We start from the raw sequence: 20,658 nt of genomic DNA, 5'->3' as shown, positions 1-20,658 counted from the left end.
CTTGAAAATATTTGGCTTATGCATAGAATCTAGTCAAAATTATAAATTCAGTTCTAAGTGGCTCTTCTTTTTATACACAAAAATCCCTGCCAATCCCTTGCCAAAAGGACAAACAACAACCGGAGGTTATGCAAAGTTCCTACTTAAAGTATTTTTAATTTAATTTACTATAGTGGCTTTATAAGTAGGGATAAAGCATAGCTAGAAATGTTAAGTCTGTGCCAAGTTAGCTTTTATCTCGAAGTTCCTGCTCTGTGCAGATGTATGCATGTATGAAATAATGAAGAGCCCCAAAGCCACCATATAGGGGAGCATTGGAGTACTTTTCAATGTTATATTTTGATGATAAATTGTGGAATTTGGTAGCAAGCCAAGATGGATGGCAGTAAATAAATTATGCTTAGGGTCAGGGTAGACATACAGGCCTCCTGAGAGTATTTTCTTCATTACTTCATCTGGAGGGCAATGCAAGCCTCAAATAATAAAACATGAAGAGTCAGCTGCTTGGTAGGAGGTTCAGCTCAAATCTGCATCAGTGTCTGAATATGCAGGACTGGGTCCCCCCACACCCCACCATCATCAGGGCATTAGCTACAGGTAGCGGCAATGACCTTAATGTTACCTTGTATATCAGTTACACGAGGAAATTCCAGCCACCCCAACAGCAACTTTGGGAGTGGATCAGGAGGGCACTGTGAAACAAAACAAATGTTTATCGCAGCAGAATTTGGGGTAAACTCAAAACATTCCACGACCTCCTCCGATATTATCTTTCCTTATAGAGAAATGGAGTTTATTTCTACTGCTTTGCCACTCAAAAATTGCGAGACGAGCTGCAAGCTTTGCCAAGGAAGCGCCGGGCCGTTCGTCCTCACCGGGCTCATTCCCGGCTCAGCCGGCGCGGCGGGGAGCATTGGTGGGGAGCATTGGCGGGGAGCATCCCCCCTGGAGCATCCCCCCTGGAGCATCCCCCCTGGAGCATCCCCCCCGGAGCATCCCCCCGGAGCATTCCCCGGGAGCATCCCCCCTGGAGCATCCCCCCCGGGAGCATTCCCCCCGGGAGCATCCCCCCGAGAGCATCCCCCCGAGAGCATCCCCCCTGGAGCATCCCCCCTGGAGCATCCCCCCCGGGAGCATCCCCCCGAGAGCATCCCCCCGAGGAGCGCTGGGGGCAGGCTGCCAGCTCGCTGCACGGCCTGGACTCCGCTTCCCGAACCCCTCCCGAGCCCCCGAGCGGCTGCTCCGGGCTCTCGCTGCGGGCCCAGGTGGCCGCAGGAGCCGCAGAGCTCCCCCCGCCCGCCCGGGCCGGCCCCTGGGTGCCGCCCGCCGGGAGGAGCGGCCCCGCCCCGCCGAGCGCACACGGACGGCAGCGCCGGAGCCCCGCGGAGCCGCCGCGATGCTGAGCTCGCCCTGGGCACGCTTCTACTCCAACAGCTGCTGCCTCTGCTGCCATGTCCGCACCGGCACCATCATCCTCGGCGTCTGGTACCTGGTAAGCGCGTCCCTGGCTCCGGGCGCTCCGAGCGGCTGCTCCTGCCAGGCGGTGCCGGTGCCGATGGCCGCGGCCCGGGCGGGGCTCGGAGGAGCAGCGCCCGCCGCTCATCCCGGCCGATGGCACAGGCTCGGCTGGAACTGGGGCAGGAGGCATGTGTGTGTGTGTGTGTGTGTGTGTGTGCGCTCAGGGCTCGGGACATGCAGCGCACCGACACGGGCTCAGCCAGCAAGCTGTGTGCGGGTTGAAAATGGGATGAGTGAAGCGCCCTGGAGTGAGGGTTTTCCCCCAGACTTGGGGTGGTCTCAGGCCGGGGCCGGTGCATCAGCTCCAGCAAGGCTGCCCGGCCCCTGCAGAAAATCCTGTTTTATCATCTCTGGTCGCCGCTTCCCGAAGCAGCCGGGTACTCTTGTCGCAGGTAATCGTTTGGCAGCAGTGTTTTAGTCTGCCTGGTAGGGAGCTGAAGCCTTCCAGGCAGCTGTTCGCAGGTACTAGAAAGACATCTTTCCTCTGATTGTAGGACATGAGTGAGGAATTTACCCTGGAGGCACCAGCCCTACCATCGGTAACCAAAGGCTTATTTGGCCCGGGGAAAGACTCGGAGCCACGTTAAGCCATCAGTTCCTCTCTGACAATTGTTTCTCCATCCTTTGCAATGTGGGAAAAGCAGTTTTCCCAGAGCCGGTCCAGCCACGGCCGAGGGGTTTTCAGAATAAAAAGAACTGGTTGATTGCTGTAGATAACGGAGCCGCACTTCTCAGCCTGCTCCGTCTCTCGGTGCGAGGAGTCAGTCTCCGTCTGATGGCAAGGCTGGGCAGAGCTGTTTGCCAAGCATCGTTTTTCAAATGATTGCAGACGGAAGCAGATTAGACTCGGCCTTATATGCTAACTACTGAAATTCCCTGCAGAAGCAAGTGAAAAATGCAGGGCTGGCCTCCACTGTAGGACAGCTCATTAAATAAATTCAAGCAGTGTAATAAAAAAGCTAGGTTGACATTTATGTCCTAGAAATAATATAAAATGTTCTATGTCCTGTAAAATATGTATTTCACCACTGAGAAAATTGTGCATTAGTTGAACCGTTTCTTGCTCTTGGTTTAATAAAATATGGTTAATGGCAACATCCACAGCCTGTAGTATCTACAATACTGACAGTATTGTAAAAGATGCCTCTCTTTGCCTGGCTGCAATTAAGTTTTGCTAACTTGTAATATGACCTGAAAGCTTTTGAACATTTCTTCTAGGGTGCTTATTATTTCTTTCTGCCTTCAGCTGAATGAAGCCTTTTCACATTGGCTCCACAGAGACAGGGATACAGATATTTTAGCTGTTCAGTGGACCTAAAGTTATTTGAGGAAGAGGGAAGTGCATCACCTGGGCTTGGATACAAAGAAAAGCCTGATAGCTTTTTAGACTGTTACCTAATCTCTTATAAACATTTAAATACCAGTGGGCCAACTTCACATAGTATTTTACTGCAAAAATCTGGTTTTAAATTTCCTTTCCTATGAGCAGGTATTTCCTGATTTACACCTCTTGCTTCTTTTACTTTCATTACTTTTTCAGGGTGAATTTCTAAATTACTTCAAATGGTATGGATACAGTACACATTTCTTTCTGTTCTTTCTTCCCTGCTGCAATTTATTCCTCATTTGAGTTTTAAATTTGATCATTAAGAATAGGTATTTAAATGCATATAGGTAATAAATACTAAACCTTTTTGATTGTTTATTATGCTAGGAAACAGTAAGTGAGGAAGGAGTAGTTCCTTGAATGAATGGCCCTGGTTGAAAGATCTGGTTGACAAAGCCGTATACAAATGGATTTCTTTGGCTCAGAAGAACAATTATGGTTTGGTTACCATGTGATGTTGAGGGTTAACATAAAAATAGATGCTGTCCTGCTGGCATTTTTTTTTTTCCTCTGCATGCATTTTGGGTGATTGCATTACTCCAAACCACACTAAGCATTACTTCAAAGTTAAAAAACCCTCTGGTTTTTTTGCAACACCGACATGTATTCTATATACTCTTTGCCATTTTTCTTTACAGAAAATTACTTGAGGAAAATCATCAATCTAGAGAATGAGTAGTTTTCTTGTTGCTTTTTCATTTCTAGCTACTGGTGAAGTGTAAGTTTTATTAATTCTATGATCATGAATACAATGATTCGGTAGTACAGGCATCTGAAGGAGGAAAAAGCAGTAGCTTTAAAGTTTTGGCAGACTTTTAACACAACATTTTCACATGTTGACATTTTCACATTTTCACAGTTTTGAGTTAGCACAGTTTCAGGAGGCAGAATTTTTAATGTCTGAGTAAATAGGGAAAAATAGTGGCTGAGATGGAATTCATCATTCCACAGCAACCCTCCCAGTGCCATGCTGTGCATTGGGAGTTGCAAGGGTGCTGATCATCAACACCCCAGGGATTTGGCTGCTGCTGGGCAGTGCTGTGTCTCAACATTCCACCCCCTCATCAATAAGCTGGGAGGCTCTTCAGGTATGGTGTTCTAACTGGGTGTTTGGAGCCCTACAAATAGTGGGGAGAGGGAAGCTGAGGGCACATGGAGTCCACAAAAGGAAGGGGCAGGAACAGTGTGCTTTCCTCACACAAGCACAGCAGACACAGACACTTCCAGTGGTCTCATAACATATCACTAGCTGGGAAATAAATATTTAACTTTATTTTAAAACAAAATGGATCTCAGAATACTAATGTTTCCATAGCTCTTGTGTTTCAGTAGTTTCTTCCTGGTAGAGCCATTGGCAGTACATCTAGAGTAATATTACCACTGCATGATATTGCAATATAGCATAATAATGCAATATGCATGCTGTCACTGAGCACTGAGGTACTTCAATGTAAAAAGTAACTTGTAAAGGTTGGAGTAGCCAGGGGAAATTTCCTGAAAAGAATATCTAATGGGATTGCAGAACAGCCCACACTTCAGGAACTAGTGTGCTGCCTTGGGGGGAAAAGCTTAACAGGGGGTTAAATACAATGTTAAATACAAACATTATACTGAGGATTAAAAAGTCAGTAATATAGCTGGCTGGGGGTTAATGTTTATTTCAAACCCGAGGACCAATTTGGTTTGGCTGGTTATTAATTTTTGGGGCTTTATCTGAGAGGGACTGTCCACTTGTCTTTATTATAACATGAAATCAGAGGTCACAATAGCAATGCAGAAACATTTTGGGGCACAAAAGTTTTACAAAGTAAGTCTTACAAAGTATTTAAAAGTAAAATGAACTAAGTGAAATTAGAAAGTCACTTCTAACAACTCAGTTTTGTCACTGTGCTGTTCAGGGCAGTGCCAGTGCTGAAATGAGCCAACTTCAGTTTTGATCTCCAGTGGGTGCTGGAGTCTGAGGGAAAACTGGCATTTCTGCTTTCAAATGACCCAGTCAGTGCTGGTGAGTCAGAATAACAACACCCCTGTCAGTGACAGCATTTATAAACGCAGCATGTCATCTTCCTGAGGAAATGGACTCCACTTTCCTTGTCTAAAGCACGAAGAAGGAACAACATCAGATATGCTGACAATGTCATGGAAGGATTTTCCACTCTCCTGGCAGTGGCAGTGGGGTTTCTGCACACCCTGAGGATCCACTGACACCATCTGGGATAACAGGAATTCTGATTATTCCTGACTGACTTTGGTGGGGGGAAGATGAAATTGTAAGGTGCGAGTTCAAAAAGATAAACAATAAAAGAAGGAGCCTCCATTGCTGTGCTCTGTGTGCCCAGTGTCTCCTGCTGCTGCCTCAGTGCAGCAGTGCCCTGGGCACAGGCTGCTCCTCCCTGGGAAGCCCAGGAGCCATTGCCATGCCTGGGGAGCTGCTGCCCTCCCTCTGCACTCCCTGAGGTCCTGACAGTGAGGGGCTAAAAATAAAAGCTAATGGAAGGCTGAGAACCTTTTATAACCACAAGTTATCGAGTTGTGTGGCTCTCACTGAAGGATGTGCCGTAAGAACATAAATAGAGCAAGCCAAAGTTTTTAGCTGGGGTAGGTTAAATGTTTGAGCTGCTATTTGTGGAAAGCTCAGCATGAACTGCTAGTTGTGACATTTCAGTCTGGATTTTTCTGAATATACTGCTGAAAGCATGTCTAATGTCTATCTCTGTCCCAGTAATTTTTTAATAAAAGGATTGAATCCTAATGATGAAAAAATATAAGTAGACTTATATTGTAAAGCAAAAGAAAAGCACAATGTGCTATGGTCTCACTGATTTGGGGCTGAACACCCTGACAAGATTGGTAGAGTCCATTTGATCTTACGTCAAAAGGAGAATGAAAATGTATATTTTGTGACTATGCCACGTTTATGGCCTGTATTTTTCAAGCCTCATGCAAAACAGCATGTATGGCAATGTGCTTAAATACCAGTTAGAAGATTTCAGTAATCTTGGCTTACTTGGCAGGGGGTAGAGATCAGCAGTGACTGCTCATGTAAACAAAATATCTCTCACTGGATCCTTCCAAGCTGCCCTGTCTGTGCTCCTGCAACCTTTACACTGCCTGAGACTACTCACATCAGCAAACAGTTGTAACTGAGGGTCCCTTGAACAGGGTGTAAAGGCCCTTTTAGGGAAAATTAAGAAATCCTAAGAAGTTATTGATTATTTTCAAACCTGTGTGAATCAGGAGATTTTGAAAACTGAAAAAAGGGCTGAAGTTGTGAAAAGAACAAAATTGAACAATTAGAAAACCTGATGTGTTATCTCAGTGTCAGGTTGTGGGAATTTTCATGAATACAGATATGAGGCCTTGTGTTTTGCTTAGAAAATTAGCTTGCTTTGTTTCTATATGGAATGAAGTGGGCTAAAAATAAAGGATTTTCAACTTCATGTTTATATGAAGCGTCATAGTAGCCAGCTCACTGAAGGCTCAGTTCCTTTATATCATCCAGGGATGTCACTTCCCCTGTTGTGCCCGTGTGATATATCTGGGGGTTGGGTTGGATTATCCTGCAACACCACCTTCACCACCTCCAGTGAGGTGGCAAACACAGACCAGTACTGGTGGCTCTGGGGAAAGAATTCTTGCAGAACAGGGCCTGCTGTGGATTCACCAGGTGTTTGTCCCTCCATGACCAAGACCTGGGCTGTGTATTCAGGGGAAAAAGCTGGGTGGTACCAATGACATTCCTAATTCCCATCCCTTGGTAGACGTAGTGGCAGCAACATGTGAAATTTCTCCACTAGCAAGTGAAGGTGTCTTAATGTGAAATTACTTGAGATTCCAAATTCTTCTAGTAGAAATGGTTGAATTGATTAAATATTTATGTCCCAAGTACCATGTCTATAAAATGATCTTTAGTTTTTCTATTGTCTGTACTTTGTAAGATGAAAGACAAGATCGTGGGGAAAAAAATCAGTAACATTCCCAACTCATTAGACTCTTCCTATGCACATGCTTGCTGTTGAGGAGAGTGGAGAGAAAACTTGAAGTTCATTATGAATAAAGGAGGGTATGAATCTTACTTTTAAAGGCTGCCTTGATGACTGATGTACATGTTGAATATCCAGCTGAGACTGGAGTCAGAGGATGGTCAGGGTAGATGCTCTTGGACTGGATCACATCCATTTCATTATCTTCCAAGACCAGGAGTAAAAATGACTGTTTCTGCACTCAAATACCTGCTCACATACCTGTGTGTTATTTTCTTAACAAACTGAAAGCACATGTATGCATTTTAGGCAAAAGAATAAAGACCACTAATGATCATTAGCATGAACAAACGATATTATCTGAAGGATCTTCTCAATAACCACATTCTGATTGTAACTTCTCTAGAGATATATTGTTAAATAATATAACAGTTATTAGCTTCAAGAATGGCACCAAGAAAACTCCTGAAACCACTTTTCAGTGCTATGCACAAGCCCAGGTTGGTTTCTGCAGTGCAGGACCTTATCCCATCTTTTTTCTCCAATTTATGCTTCAGGCACTCTTTAGCTGAATTACAAAATAAAGTAACAAATGGGAGGAATTTAAATGGCACAGTCAATAAGATAGCTTGCAAAGAGCCTAATCACTCACCTCTGTGTGTGACAGAATCCATCCCTGAACAGGCCAAAACGGTTATCTGGACAAAGGATGGGTTCATTGGTACACCATGCCCCAAGTTACCTGTGCTTTCTGTTCTAGGTGAAAATAGCCAGATTGGTGTGTTGCCTGTGCTGCAGGCAGAAGTAGGGGCAGCAATTTATTTTATTTTATCCCAGACTCTGTCATACATCAGTATGACATTAAAACATTTATTAAAAATGCTTTTTCTTGCAAAAACCTTTTAAGTCATTGAAGGAATAAAATTTCCTGAAAATGTCTTTTGGGCAGCCCTTGCACTTACTGAACTATTTATTAGTCTTTGACACAACACAAAGATTTATGAAAATGTCTTTAAGCTCTAATCCCCTAACATAGGCAGTTTTTCTTATATCCCCAAATACCACGGTAGGATATTTCATTGAGTATGTAATCATTGCAATGACAGCTGATAACCTGCATCAGTTGTCTTGATAATGACACAGTTGTCTCGTGTAATCAATACAATTATCAGCTCAGAAACTGCAAACCTTTGCAAAACACCCTTTTTTTTCTTATTAAGGCCTTCAGTTGGATAATAAATGAATAATAAATTCTGTGAGAAAACAGATGGCTGGTTGTAAGAGGAGCACAAGTTTACATAAATGCTTGTTGAAGGAAAGAATCCCATTAAGAGTTCAGTATGCTATAATTACATTTGGGTTTTTATACAAAAAATCATGAATATATTTATAGAAAGGAGAGGAGATATTAACATTAATCAAGTAAAATGTGTTTGGAAGTTCTGTTGAAGGTTAATATGTATCTCCTAGTGAGCCAGAGGAGAACACATTAAGCTTCCTAAACTGATCGTTGATTAGACTGACGTCAGTGAAAATGCAATTAGTCTTATATATTCTTGGACATATGGAACGGATGTTGCAAAATAGCCAGGAATTAATTTCCTTGATTGCTTTCTTTTTCTCTTGTTTTATTGTGAGGCTTATGCTTTGACTGTAAAACTCTGGGAGTTTAAAGTGGCCAAGGCTTAAAAACGTGCAGGGCAATTTCTGTGCTGTTCTGCAGGGCTGGAGGTTTAAAGTCCCAAATCTCCAAATAACAGAGTAAAAAGCAAAAACCCATGTTTGTGTCTGAAGGTGTGAGAAAGTGCTCCTGGGTAATGTGAAATGAATTGCCAGGGAGGGATCACTGAAGAATTAATATGGACTTGAGCCTAGCACACTCTTCCTGGATCTCCTGTGGGTCAGCTCTTTTTCAGGTGTCTGCAGTCAGCTCGAACTATTGTTATCCTGGTACTCAGCCTTGAAAGGGGTTTTGAGAGTGCTGTGACTGTTCTTCATTTTGTTGCTGGTATGTGCTGAGCCAGTTCTTGTTCTATCCAGAGATATATTAAGCTGCTTAAAACAGGACAAATGCTTTTGGCAGAAATACAGGTTTGTGAGAGATTTTCACCTTGGAGAGCTGAATTTCCCAACAGTGAAACAGCTGTGTCCAGACAGACAGGATACATGTGATCATGTTCTTTACTATTTCAGTAATTATCTGTACTGTACCAACCTTCCACTTCTTCCTTGCATAACTAAATCCCTGCCTTGGGTTGCAGAGTGCTTCGAGGGTGCAAGCAGATCTTGCCTGTGGTGGCTTCATAAGAATAATGGATCCATGATTTGGTGTGTTTTGGTGTTGGTTTTTTAATGAAGTGGTCGAATATCTTGCTCTCAATCCAGAATCTTGCTCTCAAACCAGACACTGTCCTCCCAGCAGTGGCACATGTCCAGAGAGGCTGGAGGGACTCTGGGCACGGACAGCACTGTGGGCTGCTGTGGGTGTAGGACACAAAATGTGCTGGCCAGGGCCACTGGATACCTGGACACTCCAGCCCAGGTAAGCAGCTAGAGCGATCTTGCCTGGCCCATCCTCTGTCACAAGTCCACACAAAAATCTAGATCTGTGGGAGCTGCCACAGCTCACATCACAGCCTCACTTTAGCAGCTCTGCCCTCAAGCTTTCACAGTCACCTGCAAGGCTCAAACATGCATTTTTGGAAGTCAAGGGAAATGCAGAAACCAAACAAATCCCAGTTGAACAACCCTTTTTCTGATAAGGGTTTATTGCATACCAATTCTTTACTAGTTCTCTACTGCATCCTGAACCAGGATGACCTTAGGAGAAATTGTGATTTAATCTGGCAATGATATAATTGTATATATAATTATATTTTTCCCATAAATATTTCCCTAGAGGCTGGGCAGAAGAGTTCAGCAATCATTTTCAGGACTTTCCTTAGACACAGGTTAGACTTCCTTTAAATACAATGGAAAAGTAACAAAGACTCCACTGATAAATTTGTAAACAAATAGCTTATTTCCTTAAATCAGGAAAGGGCTAAGATTAAATAATGTTACAATCCAGTTACTAAAATTATGAAAGAGATGCCTCTGCCCAAATTAGGGTGCAAGCAAGACCATATGCCAGAGTCAGTAGTATGGATTTTATTTAACAGCAAATGGGAGGTAGAGAGAGATAGAAAGAAAAAGGAGGGGGGAGAAGAAGTGACAGAGAGACAGATTAAGTAGAAAATACCACCACTCCATGGATCCTGATGGTGACCCATTGATGCTGTTCTTCTGGTCTTGTTTGTGGTAAGGGTCCCACAAAACACAGAGTTCAATGGATTAATATGCACTCATGCCAGGTGGGAATGCCCAGGGACCCCCCCTGCAGGGAACAAGTTTGACTCATCTCTTGCAAAAGACTCTGGAGAAGTTGCATCACATGCAGTGCTCTGGTGCAAGGCCTCTGGAATAAATCTGGGCAGCACTTTGGGGGGGTCTTTGAAGAATTATGACACCCCCTCAGCTGCCTCCCTTGTGAATGTCCTGTAGATGTGGCCTGTGGGGTTGGGGGTTTCACAGCTGGACAGGTTGGGGTAAGGGAGGATGGGTGTTCAGTCCCTCTGACCTGAGCTAATGCCACACACCCAAAACTCTCCTCCTTGGCTGGGGGGGAGTCTGTGCAAACCTGGCCTCAGCAGATGAGTCTGTGGGCTATGGCCTCCCCCACCTCAAACCCAGCCAGAGCTGATTTTCAGAACAGCTGCTGGGTTTGGCTTTATGTGGGATACTTAATTCTCCCTCAGCCTTGTTTGCTTCTCCCTAGACCTGAGATGACTGAACAATAGTGTCACCTCTATCTTATCTCAAGTTCCCTTAGGCATCCTAACTCATAGTCCCAAATTCTCCTCAGGAGGCATCTTCAGGGAGAGGAGGTTTTGGTGGTTGCAGCTTCTTTATACAGTTTTGCCATAATGGTCCAAAAGTCCTTCATAATAATATTTAAGCCACAAACCATAAAATTTCAGTCTCTCACAAGTATATAACATATTAAACTCTATCTCTAGGGAGGCAGAAACTTCTCATGTGCATATTGCAAAATCTGTCCATCTATTTTTTTTTTTTTAATAAATTTAACCATTACCATATTTCAGTAATAATAGACCTCTTGTGGATTTGGTTTTAAGCCTGTTAAAAGGGTGGCAGTGGGCAGTAGTTAAGTCATTTGTATGGAAGAGTGCTGGCAAATTATTCTTGACTTCCTCTAGCAATTTAATCAGCATAGTCTTTAAAGTTCAGTGTTTAGTGTCATAGCAATCAAAGCTGAAATTGTGTATAAAGTCTGATTGAAATATTTTATGCAGCTTTCTATTATATGCTCTCTATAATACAGACTTTGTAATATGCTAGTCTGAGCCTGCCTGGATCATTCTTTGCCTTCTCGTAAGTATGGAAGAATAGAGACAAGAATTGCAGACTCTACCTTATCTTCTTCAAATTCAAGAATATAAAATCCTAATTGCTGCTTGTGACCTGACTAATGCTTTCCCTATTCCAGTGCAGTATTTCAGACAGCAGCCAGAACCATGTGCTTTGAGGAACCACACACAGAGGAAGAACAGCTTGTCCAGGGACAACTTTTTCTTTTATTCTCCTATAATGTTAAGGTTGGGCAGTCACCTGAAGCAGGAAGGCTTGTATTTTGTTTATAAGATCTTTTGTGATATGACTTTGGTGATTTGCATTTCCTCAATATATAGCTCATCCTTTTAGAACTCGTTCAACCTTTTGGCCTGATAATGAGTTTCACTGGTCAAAGGAGCGAAGGATTGATTCCCTTTTAACCCAAGTTCAAGTGTACCTCTCTCTGTTTCCCTTCAGGCTGTTGTGTTCCATTGGATGAAAAGATACTTGAGTATGTCTGGGTTTCTAACTTGGACCACATGTTAAATTGTGCATCACTACACATCATCTGCAGCTTGTCCCTAGCACTGGAAAGTTGAAATATTTTCATTAACATGAGGCAGAAGGCTTACATGGCAGAAGAGAGAGGTGTCTGCTCTGACAGCCAGGGTTCTCCTGCTCCTCCATTCCTGGAGCTCAAGCCAGTGGCTGTGGTGTGCTCAGATGTAGCTCCTGTGTCCTGAGAGGGAAAGAGATTGAATTACTGCTGTGAGACTTGTCAAGAAACTTGGGTACACAGAAAGGACTTCTTGTTTCTTCATGTGCTATTTGCCTGCTCTTCACAGCACTCAGCTTAAAATCTTTATTGATGAAATTGTCATCAATAAAGAGAAGAGAAGACTCCTTGTCTCTTCTTCAGTCAGAGATCAGAAAAAGCCCCCAGTGAACAATAACAAACACAAAACTTTGCCTAACAGGGGGAGACAGAGAACAGATAAAAAAATCTTCCTATATGGGGCAATAAACCTTTATTCATTATCTACACTAACAGAGAAGTTTGGGAAAGGCACCCCAGATACTGCAAATCTACCCTGAGCTAGTTAAATTCTGAACCTGATTTTTTTTTCCTTTGCAGAGATCTTTTGTCCTTTTGATGAACGAAAGTGTTCTCACTTTTATTAATAACTTCTATGCCTAAAGAAAAAATGGAGAAAATATGCAAAAAGCATGCCTAGTGAGAAGGGAAAGGTAGATAGGGAGAATTGACATACTTAAATAGCTATTTCCCATACATTCTTACTTTTTCTGACAATGATAGTGACCTCAAATATCCAAGTGCTAGAAAATACTTTTCTGTTTAGTTTCAAGGAGCAAAAGTAGTTTAAGACTGAAGTTTTGTTTCTATCATAGAGAGCAGGTACCTAGACTTATGAAATTAAGAGAGTTAAAGCAGAGGTGAGGGTACATGGGTTCTGCTTGAGATTTTCCTAAGTTTTACTAAAAATGTTTGATTTCTTACTACTAAAATGAATGTCCTTGGCAATTTGTTTCCTTGGTATCTCTGTAGAGAACAACAAACTAAACCATGCCACTTCTGTGGGATATTAAAAATATGCTAGAACTCTGTGTGCCAGTTCTTACATATTACTGGGCTTCACAGTGTCATGAAACCGGCTCTGGAGCTGTAAAAAGGGGCACAGGCAGGGAGTTAGCGCTCCACCAATGCCGAGGTTTAAGGAGGGTGCTTAAGTGGATCTCTCTTGAGTTCAGTGAGGCTGAAAGCAGTCACAGAATTAAACCTGTAGGAACATCTTTCACCACCCATAACACTCAGTCTGCCACATGCATGGCTTCAGTTATAAATTGAACCCTTAACAGAAATAAAGCTGGGGGAGGGGGGACTCCTTTTTTTTCCCTGTAAATATAGGTATCTCTCTTCACTGCATTAGAAGGTCTTGGGAGAGCTGTAGTAGAATATTTGTAGAGGGGACCCTGTAGACTTCAACAGACTATTAAAACAGATGTTTCAATAGAAACATCACTGTATTTTCAATGCAGTGTATTGGTTTAAAATGAGCATGTTTCCTCTTCTAAACTCCTTTATCAAAGCTATTTTATTTTGATGAGTTAGGTGTCATCAGTAGATCAGTGTTCGTGGCATGCTCTTAGGGCCTGCTGGAACTAATTTTATTTTAGATAAGCTGGGATAGATACCATGCAGCTGCACTTCTACAAAACATTTGAATTGATGGTGATATTTGTTTTCTGATCACCTGTTGCTGCAGTGTTTTCTGACTCCTCTCCCTTGCATTTTATTCCCATGGGTTGCCACAGTTTCTGTTGACCTCTGTAACAAATGACATGGAGAAAAGGTGACTTACTGAAGGCAGAAGTCTAAAATTTTAGTGCATTATATAGTTTCTAATTGCTGGATGCTGCTTGTGGAAGACACAGGCTGTGTCCTTGCATCCTAAACATTGGCCATTCTCTCCAGCAGAACTGCCTCACATTGTGCTTAAGCTGCTGGTTTTTTATCACAGTGCAGGTGGAAGCAGTGGCTGGTGGTGCCAGTCCCAGTCTCATCACTGGCTGCCTGTCTTGCTCATGCCTGCATGCACCTTCCTCACACAGCTGTTGCTGTGTTTGAAGTGTTTTCTCCTGAAATCTGAAATTATGTTTTGTAAACCCACAGCAGGAACTTCAGTTACTGCTCCAATACCTGGGTGTCTCTCCCATAATACTTCCTCTTTCCCCTTGGCTTCATACATTCTCTGGTCTCTATAAAGGAGTTATTTTCCTCCCCTTCATTGATTAAAAAGTGGATGTAATTCCATCTGGCTGCCAGAGAAGTAAGATTTTGGGATTTTTAAAAAATAAATATTTTATTTCCATATCAGAATAAGAGGACAGTTGGGCATATTTAGGACTTTCTGTTGGATCTTTGTCCAGTGTGTGGTTAGGGCATGCTGAACACACACTGAGCCCAGAAGCAGAACTGGGGCTGATGATGGTGTTCACCACCAGCAGGGCAGTGATAAAGCAGGGGGACAACCCAAAGCAAAGAGGTCTGGGAGCAGGGACACAACTGGAGACAAGCTGCAGGGTGATGCACTCACAGGGCCCACCCAGGAAGCATGGCTGGAGGCTGGCATCCTGTTGCACCACTGGGAGAGACTGATGACCCCAGGCTGACCTGGATGGGGTCTGGACCTTAGGCAGGGTGTGGAGAGGCTCAGTTTGGGGCTGTGCAGGTCAAATAAGGGCTGTTAGTGTCCCTGGAGCTCCCCTCCTGAGCCCCAGCTAGCACTGGGGCTGCAATCAGCTGTACAACCCAGTGGTCACAGTTCTCACTTGTTAGTGCAAAGTCTTGCAATTTATTCTTACTGAACACCTGTCATGGGCAGCGTGGGAGCTTCAGATAAAGTTTATTAAAGAAGCCCTCCTGTTGAGTCACAGGGTGTAGAAAGGATCCCCTTGCTTTTTCAAGTCCTCATACAGGAGTCTGGGTATGGCTGGAGCCAGTCTTAACCCCAGGCTTTGTCAACACTTTGTCTAAAGGATTATATAAATATAATTGAACCTTTATACAACTTTGACCCACAGGATAAATGATAGCAAGAATAATATATATTTAAATAGATAAATATATATTTTTTATTATTCTAATGATTAGACAAAACTATCTTAATAAGAATTATTTACTGCACAGTATAGGAGCTTTAACAACTATTATAGTACACCACGAAACAATATTGAAGCAATTGTATTAAAGCTAGCAAAAAAGGTTTATTAATTGATATTTAATTATTATTAACAGATCGATGCTACCCATATCAATGACCATGGGCCAGTTCTTTCACTCAGCCTTGAAAGATAACCTTGAAGGGCATGCCCACTCAGGGAAGCCTCCACACAGGCACTCCAAGAAGGGGTATGGTAGAAGACCCTGCTGTTCAAGGGTGGGACTGAGTTATTGACTGTCAGCCATTAGGTCTGCAGGCCAGCTGTGGCAGCTCAGCAGCTTTAGATAAGCTATCAGCAGTGTCACTTCTTTGTTCCTTTATCCACTTATTTTACCAGGTCTACCACATTTTCATCTCACTATCAGAGTGTTTAACTTCAGGATTGAGTCAGACTTGGCTTCAGCATTGTTCAGTACCACAGGCAGCATGAATCCCCTTTCTTCATTTACCACTCATAGCTTTGCAAATAGGACACTGTTGGAGTTATTTTACCCCATTCCAGGGAGAGCATCCTGCTACAACCCCACTGCTATATGGCCATGTTTCAGCCTTTCTCCATCCATAAAAGGAGGACAGTGTGTCTCACTGGGAAGGTATAGAGTTTAACAGCTTCCTGAAACTTTGCATAATTAAAATGCTTTCTAAGCATTGCTAATTGGTTGTTACACTATTTGTTGCTGAAGGAATGTAAAACATCTTGAAGGAAATTTTGGCCCTATCAAAAGAGCACAGGAATCACTTTTGCTTTTCCTAGAATGGAGATTTCAGCTCTCATAACACCTGCATATACCAACAGGGAATAGTTTTTTATGCTCTTGTCCTTGACTGTGTGTCCTTGGAAAACATTGCGTCAGTAAGTTTTAGACACACTGAATTTATGCATTAAAGCATTTTTCAAAATTCAACAGACACATCACTTTCAAAACAAAAGGAAAACCCTAATGAACACAATACACCCAACTGTGCACACATTTCTGGGAGAAAGAGGGAGCAAACAAACACGTGGTGTATTCTCTTGCACTGCTGACTGCACAGCTGGAAAGTGCTCAGATGATTATGAAGATCACAAGAGAACAAACTGATAGAATAGAAAAGTAATGCCCTAAAGAGCATTAGAGGGATTCCTACTGACTGCAGCAGACTTCAGATCAAGCAAACACAAGCTATGTCTTATACAGAATTTAAGGCAATGCTGACAATCACATAATGTGAATCAGGACATGTCCATAAGGAGAAAGTAGAGTGCGTAGGTCAGTATTTTATAAATTTTCATGGCTGTAGTTGTACCCAAAAAATATGTCTTTAAAATAGCAACATTCTATACATTTATGGTTTCTGATTGCTTGGATATTTTGAGTACTCTTCTTAGGTAACATATTTATTACTGGCTTATGTCTTCTAGCTTTCCACAAAGGAGTATAAAACAAGAACTAGGTTGTGATATGGAGTTATACATAATGTTAAAACCCTGTAGGATTTATGGAGTGTAACTTTGATTTCAATAGTCAACTGATGTCTTCAAAACCAAGAGAAAGCCAAGACAAGATCATTCTACAGCATTCCCACCATAAAGCTATTTAACTGTCCTGCGTAAAAATACAGTAATGACGATCTCTAACCCCCTCCAAACAGTCTCCATCTGATTATTTTCTTATTGTTCACTGTGTTGTCTGACTTAAATTTTCTTTTGCTATAATTCAGATCTGTCTACCCAGTGGATCTGGAGGAAGGTCTGTTGCCTCGTTCTTTCTCCCTGCCTTTCTGCTAATAAAAGACTGAGAGCACCTCCCCCTACCTTTTCCTTGCTAAGCAACCCCAGTTTTTTCCCTATCTGTCCTACATTCCAGATGTCTGACTACCCTCTGTTCTGATGCAGGATCCTCCCCAGGGTTTTCCCTTGTACATTTTAGAAGGACTTTGAAACCTTTCTGCAGAGGCCCATGGAGGGCAAGTGGGAGGATAGTTTATGCATCTAATACCCAGGTTTCTGCAGCGCTGCCCACCACTGTGTAGCCACAAGGACGAGTTTATGGGATTCCACTGAGTTGTGTTCAGTTAATTCACTGTCATACCCAGACTCCTTTCTGAGCAGTTGTCACTTACTCAGCTTTTTTTGCCTCACGTTCTTCTGAAGTTCTTCACAAATGTGTTTCTCTTTCAGCTTTTTGGTGCTGAATTGTGCTCTGTTGTCGGAATTGTGCTCTAGTTGGTCAAAATCATTGTAATCTTGTCTCCCAAAGTGCTTATAACTTGGCATTGTCAGCATATTAGAGAAAGGTAGAAGTTACGAAATAACAAGTCTCTCAACAGTACTGGAAAATGTACTAATGTACTAATCAATGTATCTTCTGTGCCGGTTGTGAATCCTTAAATCTGTGGCAGCTGTTCTTTCAGTACAGTTACCCAGCTGGCAGTGCATTCACCTTCCTGCATGTTCAACCAAACCAGGTTTTCCTTGCTCATTTATGAGAATCTCATAATGTCTGTCAAAAGGTGTGGTAAGTTGCAGAGATGTTATCTACTGTTTCTGCCCTGTCCATAAGGCCTCTTCCTCTGTCAGAGAAGGCAAATAAGATAAATTAATTACAGTTTCTCCTTGACAAGCCCATGGTGATTGTAACTTGTGACCATACAAACCTGAAGTGTTAATGGGGAGACCGCTTGATTATCTGTTCTTATTTTGTTCTTGAATCTCACAGTCTATCTAGAAATTCCTTACATGACCTTCCTGCTTTGAAAATGCATAAACTGTGCTTACGCTTTTCCTGTCTTGTGAACTATTCTCAGCAGTTTTAAAGATTGTTAACAGATCTGGAATTGGCTAGACTTGATAGAATTTACCTATCAAAAAGCATTTCTCTTACCTGAGAAATTCTCTAGCCTATTATGTCTTGAAATAACCTGTGTTTCTACACCTTCTTGTTGCTGTTAGAAACCTGTGATGAGATTAAGATGACTTTGAAGTGAGAAACAAAGCAATAAAATCCATCTTTCCAAGCATACTGTTTTCAGTTTTCTTTTTTTCCATTTTCTTTTTCACCAGTTATCTTCCTAGTTCTGTAGAATAAGCTTTTAGCCTGGCTGCATTATTTCATGCTGAGCAATCTTCTTTTCTGCAATTAGCTCTCTTCACTTCAAAGTGATATGAGCATTTTGTTCAGATTTGTTTTAAAATGCAGCTCTTGGCTACCTCTCCGATCCGTTCATAGCTGATACTTGACAATCCGCTTCTACTGAATCAGTTGATGTTCTTGGCATTTAATTCACTTACTGCATTTCATAGCCAATGCCCTGGTGGATGTGAATGTCCATCTGTGCCATATGACACAGGAATTGAGCATCAGACAGGGGGCTCACGTTGCCACCTCCTCCCACCCCCCAGGCCTCCTCATTTAGCAACTCATCTGAACCAGCACCTCACTCATGGCCTCTTAAAAACACAGCCCTCTCCAGTAACTGAGCTCCTCTTTGATCATCTAGCAATTTTACAGGGCCTGTCCCCAGTTCTGGCTCTGCCATGCTGATAGTCCTTGATTACAGATCCCATTTGTAATAATCTCAGAATGACTGGTGGATGTGCTAACATGCTTTATGGTCTGAAAGAGCAGTGGTAACTTTTCTGGTGTGGACTAGAGTTGGAATGAAATTACATTTTGTTTTATTTTCATGCTGCCATTTAGGGAAGAAGTCCTGTTTACCAGCTTAGAGAAATTAATTGCAGTGTTAGTTAAATACTACAGGTGTGCAGCTGGAAAAGTCTCTATCATAGCTGGTGGGAAACAGGGTGGGTATGTGTTGCCCAGAGGTTTTTCATTGATTACTTTCACAGACTGATCCTTTTCCCTTTTTCCTCTCTGTAGATTATAAATTCGGTGGTCTTGTTGATTCTGCTGAGTGCCCTGACTGACCCTGACCAGTACCACCTGACTAGTGCTGAATTAGGGGGTGAATTTGAATTTATGGATGATGCCAGTAAGTACAAATTACCTAATTACTAGCACTCATTGCTCCAGCATTTATGTAACTGTCCTATCATTTCAGTAATTACTGTCCTTTTAATTATTGCTTCACCTTTGTATTTTACAGATGTATTTATATTGTGAAAGGTGTCATGGCACAGTTCAAGCTTGTTTCCTAGTAGTAACCTTATCTGCCACCTACCTTTTAGTAATCAATCCATCTGCTCTGCTGTGTCCTGGCTTGGCAGGGGCAGAGCCAGCCCTTGGCAGGGAGATGTATCCCTGAGCATGGTGCTGAGAGCCCCAGGGGAGTTTTGCAGGACAGAGGGAGATACGGAGTCTCTGCGCCTCCCAGCACCACATCCCAAGTGCCTGCACAAGAGCCCACGCTGCTGTTCAGACAGCTGAGTGCATTCATTCATGTTGGATGTATTTATGCACTGCCCTGTGCATGTGGCATGACTTGCACAAACCTGCTCGAATAGACACAAATGTGAATATCAACTGTATAGTCACAGGCATGTCAGCAATAACACAGAGCAATTCCTTCCCTTACTGAAAGGCATCACAGAAAATCTTCAATAGCATTTCAGAGAAGGGTAAGCCAGGCCATTTATGTCTCCTACAAAACCTCCTGTCCTTTGCAAAAGTTTCCTTGGTCCATAACTTTTTCAAATTATTTGGTGGTTTGTTGATTTAACTGTTGTTTAATTCATATCTAGTAAAGTTTTCCCTCAATGTGATTTTGTTAAAATGATGGTTTATTTTAATTTCTGCTCACAAAATGGTTACATTCAACATTTCTCATACTAGTCTGAAACAAGGTCTGTTGCTAATCACACTGGTGTCTTTCTGCTCAGAATGCCCCCCATCCACAGCTAGAGGTTCTAAGTCCTTTCCTCATTCCTTCTGAAGTCAATAAAAATGTCCATAGGAGAAGCAGTAGCCCCACACATGAGAAAGGAAATTGCCCATTGTTGTGTCAGAGATGCTGGGTGTCATTTAAGGGATGCTTATTTCCACAAGGTCTTTAATGCAAATCTGCCTTGAGGGTCTACACTGAATTAATGATAAGGGGTGATTGCTACTTTATTGTGTCTTCATTGAAAAACCACCTACAACTTCCAACTAAAAATCTTTTTACATAACTGGATTTAAGAAAGTAAGGACCATAGTAGATACAGATGGGCTCCTAGCTGATTCTGACATATTAAAACTGACTGCCTTGTCCTAATTCTCAGAGATTAACCTTGGTAATGACTGTCTGTCAGTGTGGTTTTATATAGCCAACATCAGAAGCCTGCCAGTGCCCAAGGCTTTAAAATTGTAATTCTGTTTTGTAATGCAGTAGCTGTCAGATAAAGTACATTGGGGATTTCCATCTATACTTGAAAATTGTATTTTCTGTATATTTTTATCAAGGCTTCTGAAGTGAACCCTGCAAGACTGTGAAAGGATGGCTTATGGGCCAAGCAACCTCATTTCCATTTGGTAAAGGGAACATTTCACAGGCAGTTAAATTACGAATGAGCACTTGAATTAATCTCTTTTTATTCTTTGACTCCCTCTGGTTTGGTGCCTTACTGAGTAAAGGCAGTTGAATCAAGCTACTGACTTTTATGGTTACTGGAAATAGCTGGCAGGAGATAATTTCTTTCTTCTTTTCTTTAAGC

General features: G+C 42.4%; 1 protein-coding gene across 1 annotated transcript in view; it reads left to right on the top strand.

Moving 5' to 3' along the window:
- The first annotated feature begins 1,357 nt into the window (after positions 1-1,357).
- Positions 1,358-20,658, top strand: part of LAPTM4B (lysosomal protein transmembrane 4 beta) — a 58,055-nt gene continuing 38,754 nt past the window's right edge. Inside the window, exons 1-2 of the mRNA XM_086881951.1 lie at positions 1,358-1,492; positions 18,887-18,998. Of these exons, the coding sequence (XP_086738077.1) occupies positions 1,397-1,492; positions 18,887-18,998 (208 nt within the window). The 5' untranslated portion in view covers positions 1,358-1,396. The remainder of the gene's footprint in view (positions 1,493-18,886; positions 18,999-20,658) is intronic.

Source organism: Cyanistes caeruleus, chromosome 1 (genome assembly GCF_971803275.1).
Source record: "Cyanistes caeruleus chromosome 1, bCyaCae1.hap1.1, whole genome shotgun sequence".
NCBI classification, from domain to species: Eukaryota; Metazoa; Chordata; class Aves; order Passeriformes; family Paridae; genus Cyanistes; species Cyanistes caeruleus.
Note: the sequence above shows the minus strand (reverse complement) of the source record. Positions and strands in the feature narration are given on the sequence as shown.